Source organism: Barbus barbus (assembly GCF_936440315.1).
Source record: "Barbus barbus genome assembly, chromosome: 7".
Taxonomy (NCBI): domain Eukaryota; kingdom Metazoa; phylum Chordata; class Actinopteri; order Cypriniformes; family Cyprinidae; genus Barbus; species Barbus barbus.
In genome coordinates this window covers 12,445,132-12,463,656 of record NC_136735.1, presented here as the reverse complement: position 1 = coordinate 12,463,656, position 18,525 = coordinate 12,445,132, and the positions used below count along the sequence as shown (strand labels likewise).

General features: G+C 36.8%; 3 protein-coding genes and 1 pseudogene across 4 annotated transcripts; all 4 read left to right on the top strand.

Annotated features, from left to right (window-relative positions):
• The first annotated feature begins 988 nt into the window (after positions 1 to 988).
• On the top strand, positions 989 to 3,055 carry scpp7 (secretory calcium-binding phosphoprotein 7). Its single transcript, XM_079420396.1, has 9 exons — positions 989 to 1,040; positions 1,179 to 1,247; positions 1,352 to 1,399; positions 1,571 to 1,618; positions 1,790 to 1,825; positions 1,924 to 1,992; positions 2,110 to 2,178; positions 2,263 to 2,316; positions 2,736 to 3,055. Exons 2-8 carry the CDS (start codon positions 1,194 to 1,196, stop codon positions 2,305 to 2,307), a joined length of 369 nt encoding a protein of 122 aa, XP_079276522.1. The 5' UTR covers positions 989 to 1,040; positions 1,179 to 1,193; the 3' UTR covers positions 2,308 to 2,316; positions 2,736 to 3,055.
• A 326-nt stretch (positions 3,056 to 3,381) lies between these two features.
• On the top strand, positions 3,382 to 7,017 carry scpp5 (secretory calcium-binding phosphoprotein 5). The gene is made up of 12 exons (XM_079420394.1): positions 3,382 to 3,435; positions 3,555 to 3,626; positions 3,753 to 3,800; positions 4,109 to 4,183; positions 5,182 to 5,235; positions 5,411 to 5,479; positions 5,669 to 5,698; positions 5,879 to 5,917; positions 6,026 to 6,076; positions 6,167 to 6,250; positions 6,471 to 6,494; positions 6,626 to 7,017. Exons 2-11 carry the CDS (start codon positions 3,573 to 3,575, stop codon positions 6,486 to 6,488), a joined length of 522 nt encoding a protein of 173 aa, XP_079276520.1. The 5' UTR covers positions 3,382 to 3,435; positions 3,555 to 3,572; the 3' UTR covers positions 6,489 to 6,494; positions 6,626 to 7,017.
• Positions 7,018 to 9,173: 2,156 nt separating this feature from the next.
• Positions 9,174 to 11,176, top strand: enam (enamelin; the record flags this gene model as incomplete). The annotated part of the gene is made up of 8 exons (XM_079420816.1): positions 9,174 to 9,227; positions 9,317 to 9,340; positions 9,427 to 9,504; positions 9,584 to 9,619; positions 9,728 to 9,784; positions 9,895 to 9,930; positions 10,653 to 10,715; positions 10,805 to 11,176. The coding sequence occupies 8 exons, from the start codon at positions 9,174 to 9,176 to the stop codon at positions 11,174 to 11,176; spliced, it is 720 nt and encodes a 239-aa protein (XP_079276942.1).
• A 3,361-nt stretch (positions 11,177 to 14,537) lies between these two features.
• On the top strand, positions 14,538 to 18,077 carry LOC306872314 (cyclic nucleotide-gated channel rod photoreceptor subunit alpha-like; annotated as a pseudogene). The gene is made up of 7 exons: positions 14,538 to 14,726; positions 14,850 to 15,021; positions 15,135 to 15,189; positions 15,267 to 15,422; positions 16,032 to 16,136; positions 16,378 to 16,484; positions 16,581 to 18,077. The product of its transcript is annotated as a cyclic nucleotide-gated channel rod photoreceptor subunit alpha-like (transcript).
• Positions 18,078 to 18,525: the final 448 nt, after the last annotated feature.

The window sequence follows — 18,525 nt, the reverse complement described above, 5'->3', positions numbered from 1 at the left end:
TTGTAATTAAATACAAAGATAATTACAGCCTGAGGCTCCTTCTGTGTTGCATACAGTATAACTGTCATCAAGTGTCAGCAGTGTTAATAGTACTGGAAAAACGTGCACACTTAGAGAAAACAAGCTGAGTGAATAAAAAGTATAGAATTACAGTGTAGAGCCTTTTTCAAGGTCCAGTTTAGCGATACATGCTCCTGATTAGTATAAACAATGTATGGAGGCACATTGTAGGATGAAGGTATCCAAAAATACAAATTATGACAAGATTAATGCCAATAAACTATGTTCAATGTTATAAACAACCAAAAATGAACATAAAAATCTTTAAATCTTTTTTTTTTCTTTTTTTTAAATGTCGTAGATGACGTTTAAATCTTTACATAAAAGGCAACAAAGTCTAATTATTGACTTTCACTGATGTTTCCCAAAAATGTAAATCCAGATTATAACTCAAAAAAAGTGGGGATTATATATATATATATATATATATATATATATATATATATATATATATATATATATATATATATATATATATATATATTTTTTTTTTTTTCACAAAATGTTGCATGGACCATTTATATTCAATATTAAATGTTTAAAAATTGCTTAGGTGTGGTGGTTTTGTTTATTTTGGTATTTATTGTAGGCCTATATAATATTATTTATGAATGCTCAGTCAGGCAGAAGGTTTTTACAGCTTAGACAAGTGAGAACAGTGCTGTCAGAAATTAAGATTTCATCACCTGTGCCATAAATGTATTTTTTGATTGCATTTGATTTATTTATACTATACTGTCACATAGCTTTAACATATCTTGCCAAATTTCAATATAATTACAAGCACAGCCAAAATGTATTCTTGCTTTGAGCACACACTTTTGTTCTCTATAAAGGATTTTGGCTGGTCACCAAAGCCAATGAGATGCTGATGTTATGGGCCTTTTGTTTTGAAAGCGAATATAAGGGGTAGAACTAGAGAGCAGTAACACAAAATACTCGTCAACAATCCTAATCAAGCTCATCAGCCTTAAACAAAGGTAAGGCATTATTAATTTTGCCAATGTTCATCAGTAACTTTGCTGTTTGGGGTTGAGGGTCTAGTTCTAATTCTAGATCCTGTTGTAGATGATTGCATATAAGCTATTGAAAAATGTATATTTCACGTTTCATTTCAGACATTATCATTCAACATGAGAACCCTCTTTTTGCTGGCATTTATCATTGGAGTGGCCTACTGTGCTCCGGTACATCATCTACAGTATTTGTCTGTTATATATTTATTCATGAACCATCTATGACAAGAGAATATGCCATACTAGCTTTGACTGTCCTGATTTTTGACCTACAGCATTTGATGTATTATGAGCTAGAGTACAAACCTGTCCTGGCTCCGCAGGTTAGTTTGGTCCAAACATGAAATAAATACATATTTCTTATTTATAATGACACCCTAAATGAAATGATTCACATCATATGGGAATATATAGTTCATGTATAGTAATATATATGTCACATATGATAATACTAGAGTTTGTATTGTATAAGAAGTGTGTTTATTGATCAACAGGCTCTTCCTGCGGCCGCCGCTGCAGCTAGACCTTCAGAAGTCGAAATTGTAAGTGAGGATTAATTTTAGCATCACTCAGTAATATATTACTCAGACATATAATAAACATTATATTAGAAAAATAATTTAGGTGTATATTTTTTAAATAAATATTAAAGGTATTAAATATTCATTATTTTTTTATTTTAATTAAATCTTTTTTTTTTTTTTTTTCTCCAGCTCTTGGCAGCTCATCAGGCTGCAGCTGGAGTTCCTGTAAGTTTCAAACAGTTTTAATTTCTTTTCACAGAGTATTCATTATTGCCTGCTAGTTTAGCATGCAATCAGTCATCATTTTGTCTTATTCTCCACAGGCTCAACCTGTCCGAGGCTTCATTAAGCATGAGATTCCCCAGCCTGGTGGCAGAGAAAGCATTGAAGTTGTATGTGTTTCCAACTTTTTTATTTGTTTACTGTCACCCACAATGCGAATCTCCAGTAAGTTGCCCCCATTTCTTCCCAATTATATAGAAGTTAATTAATTTTCCTCTGTTTTCCAGCTGTACCCATTTGGTTTTCCTCAAGCTGCTCCAGTTGTCCCAGCTGTTCCTGCTGCTCCTGCTGCCCCCGTACAATCCAAACTGAACATTTGTGATATGTATTATAATTTCACATATATATGTGGCTATTTATAATTTTGTTGTATTTTTTAGGCCCCTGTTCCAAAGGACGATGATGATGATGATCATGATGACTAAACCAGATTGGTTGGTAAAGTAATAATTAGCTGATATATCCATCATCATAATGCTGTAATTCCATCACTTTAACAGTTTTCTTCAATGGAAAATTCTACTGGTCACTCACACTGACCTTCTAAATAGAGAAAGACCCGAAGCTGTAAAAAACTATTTTGTAAATAAAAGAAAGATTACTGGAAGTAGTTTATGCAAGAAAATACTTTTTCAGTCTAATTCTACTTCAAATTTTCATGTTTAATCAAGTTGTTATTTCCGTTTCTTTGTAATTATTAATTTAGAAATTTATTTGCAAATTCTGAGTTTTTTTGTTGTTGCAGTAAATATGTTACAGCTTTGAGCAACATTATCCTTATTTAATTTTATTCTAAAATAACAGAATAGAAACCTTTCTAATACAACACATTTCTTTTTTTTTTCTCTCACAGATGAAAAGATAAGCTGACTACCAATTCCTGAATGACAAAGAAGCTGCTTGTAGTGTTTAGCAAATTGACTGCGTAAATGGTTTCCTGCATTAGAATTAATGCTGATCAATCAAATGGTGCAGTGCGAGCCATAAAAATCATTGCTTTTTTGCTACCATGTTTTTAAATCTTGATTCATTATAAACCTTTCAATCAATTCCTTGCCTGCTTGTGTGTATTATTGTGTTGTTATGATTATTGTTGAACAGTTATTATGCTGTTAATACAAATACATAACAATTCTTATTTTGGCTGATAATAAATATCATCCCAAAAAACGCTCTTCCCGACCTGACATTGTTGTTTTTTAGTTGCAATTAAACACCACTAAGTTCATACACACACACACACACACACACACACACAAAACCAAACAAACTCAGTTCCTATTTTTGATAGCACTGATATTTTGTACTTTCAAAATATAGCTTCAAAAACACAGGCTGGTGGTATCAGCACTTCCCTCGACTATCATCATTATAATAATAGCTGTCAGACAGGCAGACAATGTCTGACTACAGGTCATTTTCTCAATAACCATCTTTCTCTATCTGTGAGATCATGATAAAGTCTAGCCTGAGAGGGATTGGCTAAGCGTTAAGCCAGAGACCAAATAAAAGCATGAAAACATCCAGAGCTAGTTACTCTACCTGCAGCCAAGGTGAGAAAGCTGGTTGACCGTTTTTGTGCACTGTAAGTGATTCTGTTTGTGTTATCACTCAGCGCTAGCACTCCTTCATTGGTTTTGACATTCTTAGCTCACATCTTTGTTTGTGTAAGGTTGGTGAATTCATAAACATGTGGACATCTCTCCTGTGTCTTCTTCTGGCTGGTGCAGTATCTGCAGCACCAGTAAGTACACATCAAACCTTTTCTCAGGAATGTCTTTGTAGATTTCAAGGCTTGTTTTATGTCTCTGGGTCTCCCAGCTGCTGAAACTGATCCTTTTTTTCCATGTGTGTTTATATCTCTCTATAGCTTTCACCATTTTTCAATTATCTCCCTCATTATGGCAACCCGAAGCAGGTGGGGTTAACCACATGTGAACATTATTGACTTTTCCGTATCCATAAACAGCATAACAGTCTTTGGAATATTTTGCTTTAACCATAATAAGCACATTGCACCCAGTTTCATGATGAAAATAGCTCTGTAATATTATACTGTATGATGACATGCTACTCCGTGACGTGTTTATATGATTTATAGGTTTAACTGACTATCCTGAGGTTGTTACAGAACATGTATTGAAGATTCTAATTATAGCTGAAATAAACATGTTCTTTTTGGGCATGCACTAAAATGAATTTTAACTCCTTTCATTTGTATTTTAGGGGAATAATGGTGGCTTCCAGGGAATACCGTCACAGCCACATCCTGGTCTGAATGCTCCAATCAGCATGGAAATTGTATGAGCTATTTTTTTCCTATTTGTTATTACCTTAAATATAACAATTCAAAGTGGTACCAGGATACCTTTAAAACAAAGCTATTTTAGTATAATTGAACTACTATTATAGTTTTTATTCATATTTTGGATTAGTTTTTATTTTTAGTTTAGTTGAAGTTTCAGTATTTTTTTATTTTCAAATCTTTTTTTTTTCAAATATGTATATCTAGTTTCATAAATTTTTATTTCAGTTTCAATTTTGTTAGGCTATTTTAGTGTATAAGAAATGATGGACTAAATGAAAATAAGAAATGTTGCCTTGGCAACTAGCATAAATGAAATAATTTTTTTAAATATTTGATTTTATTTCAAGTAACAAACATTGTTTTATGGTTTTAGTTTTAGTTATCCCTGCTGTAAATATGTCCTTTTGGTACCTTATTCATTTCTACCTGACCTAAAATTACTTATTAGGTTTCTGTAACCTAATGTATTCAGGTTTATTCAGCCATATTAAATAAAAATTTAATTTAATTTTAATTTAATTTATTATTTATTTATTGTTTTTATTTTAAAGATGGAAGCATACATGGAGCATATTTAAGTTGACCTGAAAAAGTGCAATGTATTACTTTTATTAAGTTAGTGTACCTGAACTAACCCCTAAACATTGTTTTATTGGGTTAGTGTAACCTAATATGTTCAGGTTTATTGAGTTATGTTAAATAATCATTTAATTTAATATTTATTAAATTCAATTATTTTATTTATTTATTTTTTAAGATGGTACCACATGAAGCACATTTGTGGCCCTGGCTTTGAAAACTCAAATTTTGAAATCATTGTGAAATTAATAGTTGAAATAATTCGATTTAGGCTCTATGGATTTCACAGACGGTCACATTTTAGATAACCTGAATAAACAACAAAAACAACAACAAATTACATTGTATGTTTTGTATAACATCCTAAATCTAATAGTATCATACTTTTTATTTCTATTTTTATAAAAAATAGATTTTTCCTCCGCGATTCCCTGCTAGTCCAGTAGGAGGAGCAGCTGGCACATCGGTGAGTCAGTGAAGCTTTTCTTGCAAGTTTGTCTTGCCAAACACTTGTCTTTGTTAGGTGCCTTTAAACTCAGCTCAATCAGTTGAATCAATATACACAACGTGTAGATTCGAAAAGAATAGAACATGATTACTATTATTGACTCTGTGGCATCTCTCTCGCTCTCTGTTCTCAGTCATTCCCTACACAAGCGTTCATCAAGTACTCTCTCCCTAAAGTTCCCGGCAGAAAAAGCGTAGAAATCGTGAGTGAACAGACAAATTCATCAAAGACTCTTTTTTTTTTTGAGGGATCAAGTGTGTGTATTTGCTTGGGGAAGAAGGAGGGAAGCAGAGTGTTGCTTTAGCCTCTGCTAATGTCTCATTATATTATAGAGATAAACATAATTCTGTGATGCAATAAAATAATTGGTGGTTTTGTTTTTCTCCTTAAGTTTTACCCCTATGACTTCAGTCAGCATCAGGTAACGACTGTTTTTCTGCGAGCAGCTTGAAAACAATTTGGTGTAGGATTTGCTTTGAAACTGTAAATGCTGATGGTAATATTGTAACCAACTGCATTAACGTTAAAGCAAAAAAAGACTGTATTTTCTTGTAAAACACACAGGCTAGTTTTTACAGAGTAGATGTTGTTTTGATTTCAGGACCAACCCAATGTTCCCCTGATACCTCAAATTCCAAATGTAAATTCTTTAAATTACTTCAACATTTTGACATTAGGACTATTATTAAAAAACAGAACTGTGAATGCTTGTTTGAATGCGATCTTTTATATGTTTGTGAATATACAGATCTTCCCCTTCGATTTTATGCCACAGTCAGTTCCTCAGCAGCCACCTGTGGTGAGACAATCACGCTTTGAACCTCTTTGGTTTCATAATCACTTGCACTGTTATTGGAATTTGGTGAGCTTTTATTGCAATTTTACACAGAACCCACCATTCCAGGATGGTCCTCCACAAACCCAAGATCCTCAGCAGCAACCCCAGCTGGAGCAGCAGGCTCAGACAGGACAGGTGTGTGTGTGTGTGTTTGAATGAATATGTGTGAGAAGCTAAAAACACAACCCTCAGCAAAGCTCTGATTTGACAACATAATTACTCCTTCAGTGCTGCATTTAGCCAGGATGTGTTTAACCAAAATGAGAACTTGCGAATATCGAATGTCAGCAGCAGTTTTGCAGAAACAGCAGATTATGCGTGCCACACACTTGTTAATTATCCTCACTTTTTTCAGGTGTCTAACAAGCCATGAAGACTGGTGAGATACTGCTTAGGTGTATCTGAATTTGATTGATTCATCAAAATTTGAATTGCAACACAATATTGTATTCCACATGTTTGAAATGACTCTTTCATACTTGTTTAACATATAATTTCTTATGCCCACAGGCACATCTTTGAAGCTGAGTGAGAAAAAAAGTCAAACAACAAGAGTGTGTTAAACTTTTTTGTCTAATGCTATTTAGAATTAGTACATACTTTTTTCTGGAATAATAATTTAAAATGAGCTGATTTTTTTTAACACGAAGATGATTTACCCATATGTATAACAACATTTTTTAAGTTCTGTAATTGCATGGTATACAGATAGAAATGTGCTGGTTTGGTCTTATTCTGATGTGAAAAAATTATACCTAATTTCAATGAATATTTTCTCATGTAGGCCTTTTGTTAGTAGTGTTTTCAGTAATAAACTTTTTTAATATTGTAACTGCACTTTTTATCCTTGTGTCAGCTGTTACAAAAAAGGAGATGCAATTTGTAATGCATAGTTATTAATTAAAATAATACAAAACATATCAAAGTTTGAAAAGATTTTTGTTGCAAGGTCAAAGTGAAATATGCACCTTCACTTTGAACATTCTGCAGTATATAATAAACACGATACAGCATGATCAGAATAATTAAATTTATGATCGTTAAAACTTTAGTAGATGAAGACTTTGTTAGGCCATGTTCAACCAAAAAGAAGCCTGATCAAGTTAGAGAATGATTTAATATGCTCATACAAATAAAATTCAGAGAACATAAAGAGTAAACTATGAAAAGTTTTGCAGTTTCTACATGGAATGCCAGGCCAGCATGAATGCTAATAGTCTCTTTACATGCATACAGAAATAAAAACAAGCACAGTATGTTAGCAAACAATACATTTCTTATATATTCAAATGTGAAGTAACAGCCAATTTACTTTTATGATATTTGCTCATTCTCAGCTCTACAAGTATTTCTGGTAGTCTGAACAACATAGATATCGGTTTATCTATTATCTGAATATGCCAGCAAAATCATATGACTTCAGATGCAATCATTTTGTTAGCTTGTATTTAGGTTGGTTCAGTGATGTTGCTATTTTTGCCTTAAATTTTTAGTTGACCATTTTTTTCCTCTGTGGAGTTAAGGGATTTATTTTGTGATAATAACTGATTGTTAGAAGACTGTTAATTAAGTAAATGGACATGAAATATTGAATCATAGAAAATAATTATTGATAAAGTATTTATTATACAATAATATTTCACCGCTGAATACTGTGGCAAGATATTGGCAAGATAAGATATTTCAGATAAAAAAGATAAAACAATTGAATAAAAAAGACTGACTTTATGTGAATCAATAAAAGGTTAATACAATTGAAGGTTCTGTTTAGCAAAAATAATAATACAATAAAATAATTAATAAAAAAAAATGGCACACACACACACCTCACATACATGTATATACATACACATACATATTTGTCTGAACATTTAACTATATTCTGTCGAACAAATAGAAAGACAGCAACCAATGAAACCTCACCCTGAGGAAACATCTTCAAATGTATCTTAAAATTGACTGAAGAGGAGCAGGAGTATATGTCCTTTCTTGCCTGAATCTTTTGAGCTCAGCAAATGGATATCTATAAACCTTTTATGTTCACACTTTATCAGATGGAAGACATCCTGGATGTGGATTCCCTAAAGCATAAGGCGTATCAATCCTTGTAATGCTCCAAACCATAGAGTAAGGGAAAAAAAGCAGACGACATCAACACTAAAGAAGCTGTCAGTGTGGTCACAACAATGAAGAGCCAAAAGATTTATACCTACTGTATCTCCAAATGAATCAGCAAGAAATGGTAGATTAAGTCTGTAATTAAGAGTTCAGAAGAATGTGTAATATGAGATTCATTGTGAAGATCTGTTTTAATTAGATCGATCAATTTGGCAGGCGCCCACAATTCCCACTCTCCAAACAAAATATCCAAACTTCACCATCAAACACCACAGACAGACAACCCTCCTGTCTGGAGGACCGGGTAGATGATTTCATTTTTCGTCTGTCTTTTTGAAGAACTGTGCACCAAGCAGAATTTCACAGTGTATAATTATACATTATGGGTCATTAACAGTTGTAATTCCAACCTTGTTTTAGGAATAAAGGCAAAAAATAGATTTCCCTCTTTGCTGAGAGATGATTGGCTTGTTTCAGGATTTGCTAAGTATATATAGCAGCCTTGTTTAGTAGTTATGCATTCAACTTTAAACTCCAAGAAGCCAGTTGTCTTTGTGATATTCAAAAAGAGGTAAGCTCTTCCCATTTCTGGAGAGTTTTAACTCATGGATATGTTACACTCTTAAAAATTTAGGTTTGGAAAGGAATTATGATTTGAAGCAATGCTATAAAAGAACCATTCCAGGTTATCTGAAGGGCCTTTGACAGAAAGTTCTTAAAATAACAATTTTTCTTAATATAAAGAGCATTTTAATAATCTAAATAATGTTTTTCCACTATACAGAAATTTTTGTAGAATGGAAAGGTTCCATTGATGTTAAAGGTTCTTCATGGAACCATGAATGCCAATAAAGAACCTTTATTTTTTAAGAATGTACTGACAGTATTTAATGTTTCAACACGTTTTGTTTGTTTTTCTTTTTGGACCATAAGAGCAAATATGAAAGCTCTGCCATTCTTGATGTGTTTGCTGGGCTCCTCACTATCTGCCCCTGTAAGTCCTTGTTTCTCAGTTCAAGACAGCATAAAAAAAGTTTAAGTAAGTTTATTTTTGACATATTCCTCTGGCTTTGCACATTTTAGGCCCCTGACAGTGGAAGCAATGAGGTAAGACCTCTGTGAGTCAATGACAATGGATGTTAATGTATGGCCTAAAAATGTGCATAATGCTTGTTGTCTTTTCTCTCTTGCAGCAGGCAATTATTGGTCATGCTAACACAGCTCTGCAGTTGATGGAACTCTACAGAATGTTAGGACATCTGCAGCAACAGGTCAGTTCAATGGCGCTAAAGTCAAAGACCTGCAATAGAGGTGTTTAATTATAACATAATGCAATCAATGTTTTTGCAGGGTTTTGGTGCTGTTCCTACTGGTGCCCAACTGCCTGTATGTTAGAATTTTTACCACTTCATGTCATTTGAAGACTTTACTGTGTGAACATGCCTCAGAAGTAATCTGTTTCATGGAACTCATGACATTTTGTGTTCCTCACAGGCAGCACCTGTAGCGCCTGCAGCACCCGCAGCACCTGCAGCAGCTGAACCTGTTAACGTAATCCCCTCTCATTCTATCAAAAGCATATATCAAATAACATTTTTGAGTTTTTGAGGAGAAAAGATAACCTTTTTAATACAATTTTGAAAAAAATAATCTTTTTACAGCCCCAGCCTCAAGTTTCACCTCAAGTACCACAGCAGGTTAGCAACATGCTATTGCTATTTTCGGTTAATATCAGTCATGGCAGGTATTATACCATGCTATATCAGGTTGTACCACAACAGGTTAGCAACATGCTATTGCTATTTTCGGTCAATATCAGTCATGGCAGGTATTATACCATGCTATATCAGGTTGTACCACAGCAGGTTAGCAACATGCTATTGCTATTTTCGGTCAATATCAGTCATGGCAGGTATTATACCATGCTATATCAGGTTGTACCACAGCAGGTTAGCAACATGCTATTGCTATTTTGGGTCAAGTGTCAGTCATGGCTTGTTATATACCATGTTGTAGGCCTACAGCAGATTAGCAGCATGTTATCACTATTTTGAGTCAATTTCTTTCAATGATTCTGTTTCTGTTCAGCATCTGTTTATGATCTAAAGTATAGTTTATGATACAACATAAAACACACATTATACATTGCGGTTTAATTTTGGTTATTGAGTAGTAGCCAATAGGACTGTAGATTTTAGCATGGCTTTGCTACTAATCTTTTTGCAAAAACTACAGAGTGGTAATAGACTCTTAAAAATAAAGGTTTGTTGTCAATGATTTTGTGAAGAAATGTTCTTCTGACTACAATATTGAATGTCACTAAGAAGAAATTGTTCTTTTAAGAACCCAAAATGCTTTTCCTAAGCATTTGCAAGAACAGTATGTTGTGTTGACACTGATCTTCAAACATTTTTTTCAGGGCTTTTTTTTTAACCCTGCTCTTTTCGCACCCAGAGGAGATGACTCAGATGAGGAAGGAACAGTAGGTTATGTCATCTTATCAAAATTGTATCACATATTTTAAACATTATGCATTTTACGAATTCCGCCCCACTTTTCTGTCTACCATAGCCACAGTTTCGTGGGTTTTACCCTCCTTACGGCTACCAGCCTGCCCAGCAGGCTGCTCCATTGAACTCAGATGAGGCTGAAGGGGCTGAAGAAGCAGAAGGTGCAGAAGCTGCTGAGGCTGGGGCCGAACCTGAACCTGCTGGAACTGCTGCAACTGTTGATGCTACTGCCGTAAACGAGATCGCACCCGTGGATGTTGCTGTAGAGGTCCCTGTTGAACCTGTCATTGCTGCTGTTGTTCCGTCTCTCATCCCCGAGGTACCAGCAGTTGCTGTGGAAATCGACACCACTTTGGTGGGGCCTGATGCTGCTGCTGGTGCAGAACAGGTGTTGGTGGCTGATGCTCCTGATGCTGTTCTGCCAGTGCAGTGAGAGAGCTGATCACAAGCCCCGCCCCCAAGATCCTATCAGTCACATTGCTGACATTACGACCGCACCTCTATGGTCTGAACATTATAGTGCAGGGACTTTGCTAGACAGAGGGGGTGTCTAACTGGCTTGCTGAAACAAAGTGTGGCACATTCCTGTTGTTGTGTGTGAAAATGTTTCCTTGGCAGATGACAATTTTTATTAACCTCATTGTAAGAATTGAGCCGATACTGCTGGAGACAGCGTTACTTGTTATGTCTTCTCTTTCAGTTTCTTAAAATAAAAAGCCTTTTGTCTTACTGCAGTTAAAGGCCTCTTTAATCAACTGAAATATAACTATGTAACAAAATAATTAAATAACTAAATAATAAAAATGGACAAAACATAGTTTTGTGTGAAGAAACGTAGAAAAGTTACTAAAGGCACACAAACACACACACACACACACACACACACACACACACGTTGGGTTTCTATGTTTTATGGGGACATTCCATAACATCTTTCGGATGAGACGTTAAACCGAGGTCCTGACTCTCTGTGGTCATTAAAAAACCCATGGCACTTCTTGTAAAAGAGTAGGGGTGTAACCCCGGTGTCCTGGCCAAATTTCCTCCACTGGCCCTTGGCAATCATGGCCTCCTAATAATCCCCATCCACTTGATTGGTTCTATGAATCTCTCTCCTCTCCACCTGTAGCTGGTGTGTGGTGAGGGCACTGGCGCTGTTCTCCTGTGGCTGCCATCGCATCATCTAGGTGGATGCTGCACACTGGTGGTGGTTGAGGACAGACCCCCCACCCCACCCACATGATTGTAAAGCGCTCTGGGTGTATGGCAATACACAATAAAGCGCTATATAAATGCCTCATTCATTCATTCATTCATTCATTCATTCATTCATTCATTCATTCATTCATTCATTCATTCCATAGGCTGATGGTTTTTATACTGTACAAACTGTAAATTCTATTGCCCTACACCAACCATACACCTAAACCTACCTCTTACAGGAAACCTCTTGTATGATTTATAAGCTTGTTTCCTCATGGGGACCAAAAAATGTCCCCACAAGGACAAAGATTTCATATATTGACATCTTTCTGGGGAGATTTTGTGCTCATAATGTAGGGTTTATCAGGACCACACACACACACACACGCACACGCACACGCACACAAGGCTCTCTGCATTTAAAGGTCCTTTTATAATCTCACACACAAGGAAGAAAAAAAACGTTTTGTATGAAGAAACCAATCACCAAAATACATAAAAATACTACTACTAGTAATAATATAAAGACCTCTTTAATTATTAGAAAAATAACTATACATACTATACATTTTTTTTACATCTATGTATAACAAATACATTACATAAACATTACATGACACTATACAAAATACATATTTACATAAAAAAAATATATATTTATATTTTTAGAATTACACTACTACCAATTTAATATATAGAGAGGAATAATATATAAAGAAATAGATATGCAGTTTTTGTTTGATTGTACATTTTACATATGCATATACTGTATGTAGTTTTTAATCAAAAAAATATAAAATCTCTCTCTACATACACTCACCTAAAGGATTATTAGGAACACCATACTAATACTGTGTTTGACCCCCTTTCGCCTTCAGAACTGCCTTAATTCTACAATGCCACATTGATTCAACAAGGTGCTGAAAGCATTCTTTAGAAATGTTGGCCCATATTGATAGGATAGCATCTTGCAGTTGATGGAGATTTGTGGGATGCACATCCAGGGCACGAAGCTCCCGTTCCACCACATCCCAAAGATGCTCTATTGGGTTGAGATCTGGTGACTGTGGGGGCCATTTTAGTACAGTGAACTCATTGTCATGTTCAAGAAACCAATTTGAAATGATTCGAGCTTTGTGACATGGTGCATTATCCTGCTGGAAGTAGCCATCAGAGGATGGGTACATGGTGGTCATAAAGGGATGGACATGGTCAGAAACAATGCTCAGGTAGGCCGTGGCATTTAAACGATGCCCAATTGGCACTAAGGGGCCTAAAGTGTGCCAAGAAAACATCCCCCACACCATTACACCACCACCAGCAGCCTGCACAGTGGTAACAAGGCATGATGGATCCATGTTCTCATTCTGTTTACGCCAAATTCTGACTCTACCATCTGAATGTCTCAACAGAAATCGAGACTCATCAGACCAGGCAACATTTTTCCAGTCTTCAACCGTCCAATTTTGGTGAGCTCGTGCAAATTTTAGCCTCTTTTTCCTATTTGTAGTGGAGATGAGTGGTACCCGGTGGGGTCTTCTGCTGTTGTAGCCCATCCGCCTCAAGGTTGTGCGTGTTGTGGCTTCACAAATGCTTTGCTGCATACCTCGGTTGTAACGAGTGGTTATTTCAGTCAAAGTTGCTCTTCTATCAGCTTGAATCAGTTGGCCCATTCTCCTCTGACCTCTGGCATCAACAAGGCATTTTCGCCCACAGGACTGCCGCATACTGGATTTTTTTCCCTTTTCACACCATTCTTTGTAAACCCTAGAAATGGTTGTGCATGAAAATCCCAGTAACTGAGCAGATTGTGAAATACTCAGACCGGCCCGTCTGGCACCAACAACCATGCCACGCTCAAAATTGCTTAAATCACCTTTCTTTCCCATTCTGACATTCAGTTTGGAGTTCAGGAGATTGTCTTGACCAGGACCACACCCCTAAATGCATTGAAGCAACTGCCATGTGATTGGTTGATTAGATAATTGCATTAATGAGAAATTGAACAGATGTTCCTAATAATCCTTTAGGTGAGTGTATATAAATGAAAATGTAAAAACAAATAAAAACTATGAATATCCAACAACATAGGCCATATATTTCTCTAGAAGGCTTGTAATAAAGCTGTGAGTGGCTGTGAAAGTAAGGCCGGCAGGCTTGTTTTAATAGGATAAAGCAGATCTGTGCAAGACTGCTGACTGGGTAGATGTTACTACATGAGGTAAATATCTCACTCTATGACTCATAGTCTAGCAAGCGCATGTACATAAATTACACCATTATGATGTTGCAACAGTTAAATAAAAACCACAAACAAATGTGGTCATTCACATATGCCTTACTTGAGGCACTCTGGTGAAATCATTTAAACATGAACATAAAATTAGTTCTGAGTATGGAACAATTATAAAAACAACAGGTTGCTAAAATTCTCAGTGTAATTGTATAAATGACGGGCCTCACCAGTACTTTGAACTTTTGTTGGAGGGATTATAAATTATGTACCATTCAAGAAGGCAGGGAGGAGGCTTTGTCTTTGTCACTCTAGTCTCTCATTAATCTCCAAATCCTTCTCAGGGTCATGCAAGTCTGAGATATCATTACAGAGCACAACAGAACAAATGAACCGCAAGCGTACTCCTCCTTTGAAAACACTTGCTGTAATTTGACATTTCACCAGACAGAAGGTCTGTAATTCTAAGGGGCTCTGCGAATCTTCTGATCAAGAGAGAATGGGACAGGATTTAGAATGAGATTTTTAGGTTAAAGCGAAACAGTTGGTGAGTTTTTGATCTGAATTTATGGCAATTTTCATCCTCTTAGAGTAACATTTTGTCCATTGTAGATTTTTTCGTGACTTTTAACAAATGGGAACATGTGTAAATTATAAATCACTGCTTTAGCCTGTTGCTTTAAGGGGAAAGGAATCATGACTGTTGTACCTGCATCAGGAGGTATTGCAGTCCCACCCCAAATGTCTCCGATAATGGAAGTGGACACAGAGGAGGACAGTGAAGATCCAGTTTCAGCTCCAAGTGCAGGACGTGTATTCAACAACAGCAACAACAATGAAGAGTAATCAAGGATCATTAAATATAATATATATATATATATATATATATATATATATATAATAATAATGTGGCAATGTATAATATAGTGACAATCGTGTATTTTGCGCCCTGTAGGCAAGACAAGAAGAAAAAAAAAAAAGGAGAAAAAAGAAAAGAAGGAGAAGAAAGAGTAAGTAGCTAGTGTTTCTTAACTGAGATAGTTTGGATATAAATAATGTTTATATATTTTGCTGTCTTACCCTATAGGAAAAAAGAAAAGAAAGAAAAGAAAGAAAAAACAGAGAAGAAACAAAAGGATGAAAAAGAAAAAAAAAATGAGAAAGAAAAGGAAAAGGAAAAAGAAAAGGAAAAGGAAAAGGAAAAGGAGAAAGAAAAAGAAAAAGAAAAAGAAAAAAAGGAGGGGTTGGTATCAGACTTTTTATCCGTCTGTTACGAATCCTGGCCATGCTCTCCCGGTTAACCACCACTAGAGGTCACCCGTTCACCACAGTGACTATTTTCACTCACAAGCACATTGGACTCCATTTCCCACCATCCATTGCACTCCCTAATCACGCACAGCTGTTCTCAATTATCACACCCACACCTGATCACCATTTCACAATCACCACCACTCACTACTTAAGCCTGGGACTTGCTCTTGCACACCGCCGAGTATTGTTAACCTGTCTACCTTACAAAGCGTTTCCCTGTTTTCTTAGTTAGTCTGCCTGTGTCTTGATTCCTGCCCGTGTTCCTGGATTATTCTCTCTGCCTTGCCCTGTCTGGATATTGTACGCCGATCGTCGACCCTCGCTTGTTCCACGGATTGCTCTGTCTTGCCTCTGCCATACCTGTTTGCTGTCTCCCGACCCTGCCTGTATGACCACGTTTTACAATAAAGCTTTGCAAATGGATCCGTACGTCTCACGACTCGTCAGCCCTGTAACACCGTCATTTCTTCTCTGTGATTTTCCAAAGTTCAAAGTAATCACCATTGATTATTGTTCATGTCAACTTCATTTTCTCAAGGCCTAAGGAGGTGTTTGTGATTAACCCAGCGGGACTCCTGTACTATCAATGGCTGCTTATAATCACAATTCCTGTCATGTACAATTGGACAGCTATAATTGCAAGGTAATAATTAAATGTTCATGTTTTAATAAGATCAGGATTCCTGGAGATGAGAGAATAATACAAATAGAAGATGTCACCTTTTTATTAACCTCTGAAGTGTGCTTCCTTACATCTCTGTTAGTCATTCATATTCTCTAATAAATATGATGAAGGCCATATATTCAGTTATAAGTACATTTTGGAAGCTTGATAAATAGGTGTAATGCTTTTGATAGCTTTTATATTGCGTCTCTTTGCATAGAGCCTGCTTTGAGGAGCTGCAGCACAATTATCTCCTGATATGATTCCTCCTGGACTACACCTCCGACCTGCTTTATTTGGCTGACATGGCCTTCAGAGCACGAACAGGTTGATCTAACATCAGTCAGATGTCTCTCTTTAATGAAGTGACAAAGTTTAGTGACCGATTTGTGTCATGTTTTCATGCCACCTTTTTTTAACTAGGTTACCTGGAACAGGGCTTACTAATCAAAGACGAAAAGCTCCTTCTTCAGCGATATAAAAGCAGTTTCCAGTTCCGCATCGATGTCATCTCTATGCTGCCCACGGACATCTTCTACTTCGTGTTAGGGTTAGACTACCCAGAGATCCGCATAAACAAGTTGCTCCGCCTCAACCACATGTTTGAGTTCTTCACAATCTCAGAAACCATGACCAACTACCCCAACATCTTCCGAATCTGCACTTTGATCATGTACATCATCATCATCATCCACTGGAACGCATGCCTCTACTTCTCCTTCTCCAAGTCCATTGGGTTTGGATCAGATCCATGGGTGTATCCTGCTCTCACCGAAGACGAGTTTGGAGAGCTGATGCGAAAATATTCCTTCAGCCTCTACTGGTCCACTCTTACCCTCACCACCATCGGAGAGACGCCGTCTCCAGAGCTAGACTCTGAATTCCTATTTCATGTGGTTGACTTCTTGGTGGGCGTCTTGATCTTTGCCACCATTGTGGGTAACATTGCTACAATGATCTCAAATATGAACGCAGCCCAGGCTCAGTTCCAAGCCAGGATCGATAACATCAAGCAGTACATGCATGCGCGGCATGTCAGCAAGGATCTTGAGATACGTGTCATCAAGTGGTTTGACTACCTGTGGACTAACAAGAAAGCACAAGATGAACGAGAGGTTCTGAGGTACCTGCCAGACAAGTTACGGGCGGAGATAGGCATGAACGTGCACTTAGAAACCCTCATGAAGGTACAGATCTTTGCCGACTGTGAAGCAGGGCTGCTGATCGAGTTGGTGTTGAAGCTTCGCCCTGTAGTCTTCAGTCCCGGTGACTACATCTGTCGCAAGGGCGATATTGGCCGGGAGATGTACATTATAAAGGATGGCAAACTCGCTGTTGTGGCTGACGATGGTGTCACTCAATTTGTTGTCCTTGGTGATGGAAGCTACTTTGGAGCAATCAGCATTCTAAACATCAAGGGCAGCAAGGCCGGGAACCGTAGAACGGCAATATCCGAAGCATATGATACTCAGACCTCTTCTGCTTGTCCAAAGACGATCTGATGGAGGCTTTGACGGAATATCCAGATGCTAAGGCCATGCTGGAGGAAAAAGGGAGACAGATTCTGCTGAAGGATGGTTTGTTGGAGCTGGACCCTTCGAAACTGAAGCCGGACGAGAGGGACTTGGAGGACCGTGTAAACCGAGTATACAACACGATGCAAATCATGCAGACCAAGGTGAAGAAGCTGCTGGCCGAACAGGAGGAAACGCAAAAGGATATCAAACGGAGGATTGCTCAGAGCGCTTTGCTGGAGAGGTGGTGGAGGATGAAGATGAAGAGGAGGAGATGGAAAAGAAGGAAGAAACAGAAGAGCAAAAGAAAGAGGAAGAGCCAGAGAAAGAGAAAGAGAAGTTAGAAGAAGACAAGGAAAAGACGGACGAAGCAACCGAAGAGGAAAAGAAAGATGAGGAGCCATAGGAAGATCTTATGAGACTGCTTCATAATAAAAGAGAGAATAAAATCTAAATACTAAATACAGTCAAATTAAAAACAAAAACTTGTCCTTGTCCTTAGTAACACTACTTCGAATTTGCTGATTCACTACATGCAAAATGTCTTATGCAGCCAATAAATTCTTGTCAAGGCAACAACAGATTTCTTTTCCGGCAAATGATCAATTAGCAATACCAATTTAATTTGTATGTCTTTTTAACATGTATTTCTATATGATTGTTACATAAAGCAAACTCTAAAAAAAATGAGAGCCAATACCTGCAAATATGAGCTCTGTACTTTTAATTTTAAAGAAGCTTAAATCCTGAATGAGAGAAAAGCAGCATGCCTATAACACTATGTGCATCATTTATTCATGTGGCAGTGCAACTAGTTGGTAATCACATTACCAAATACTGGAATAATGTGCTTG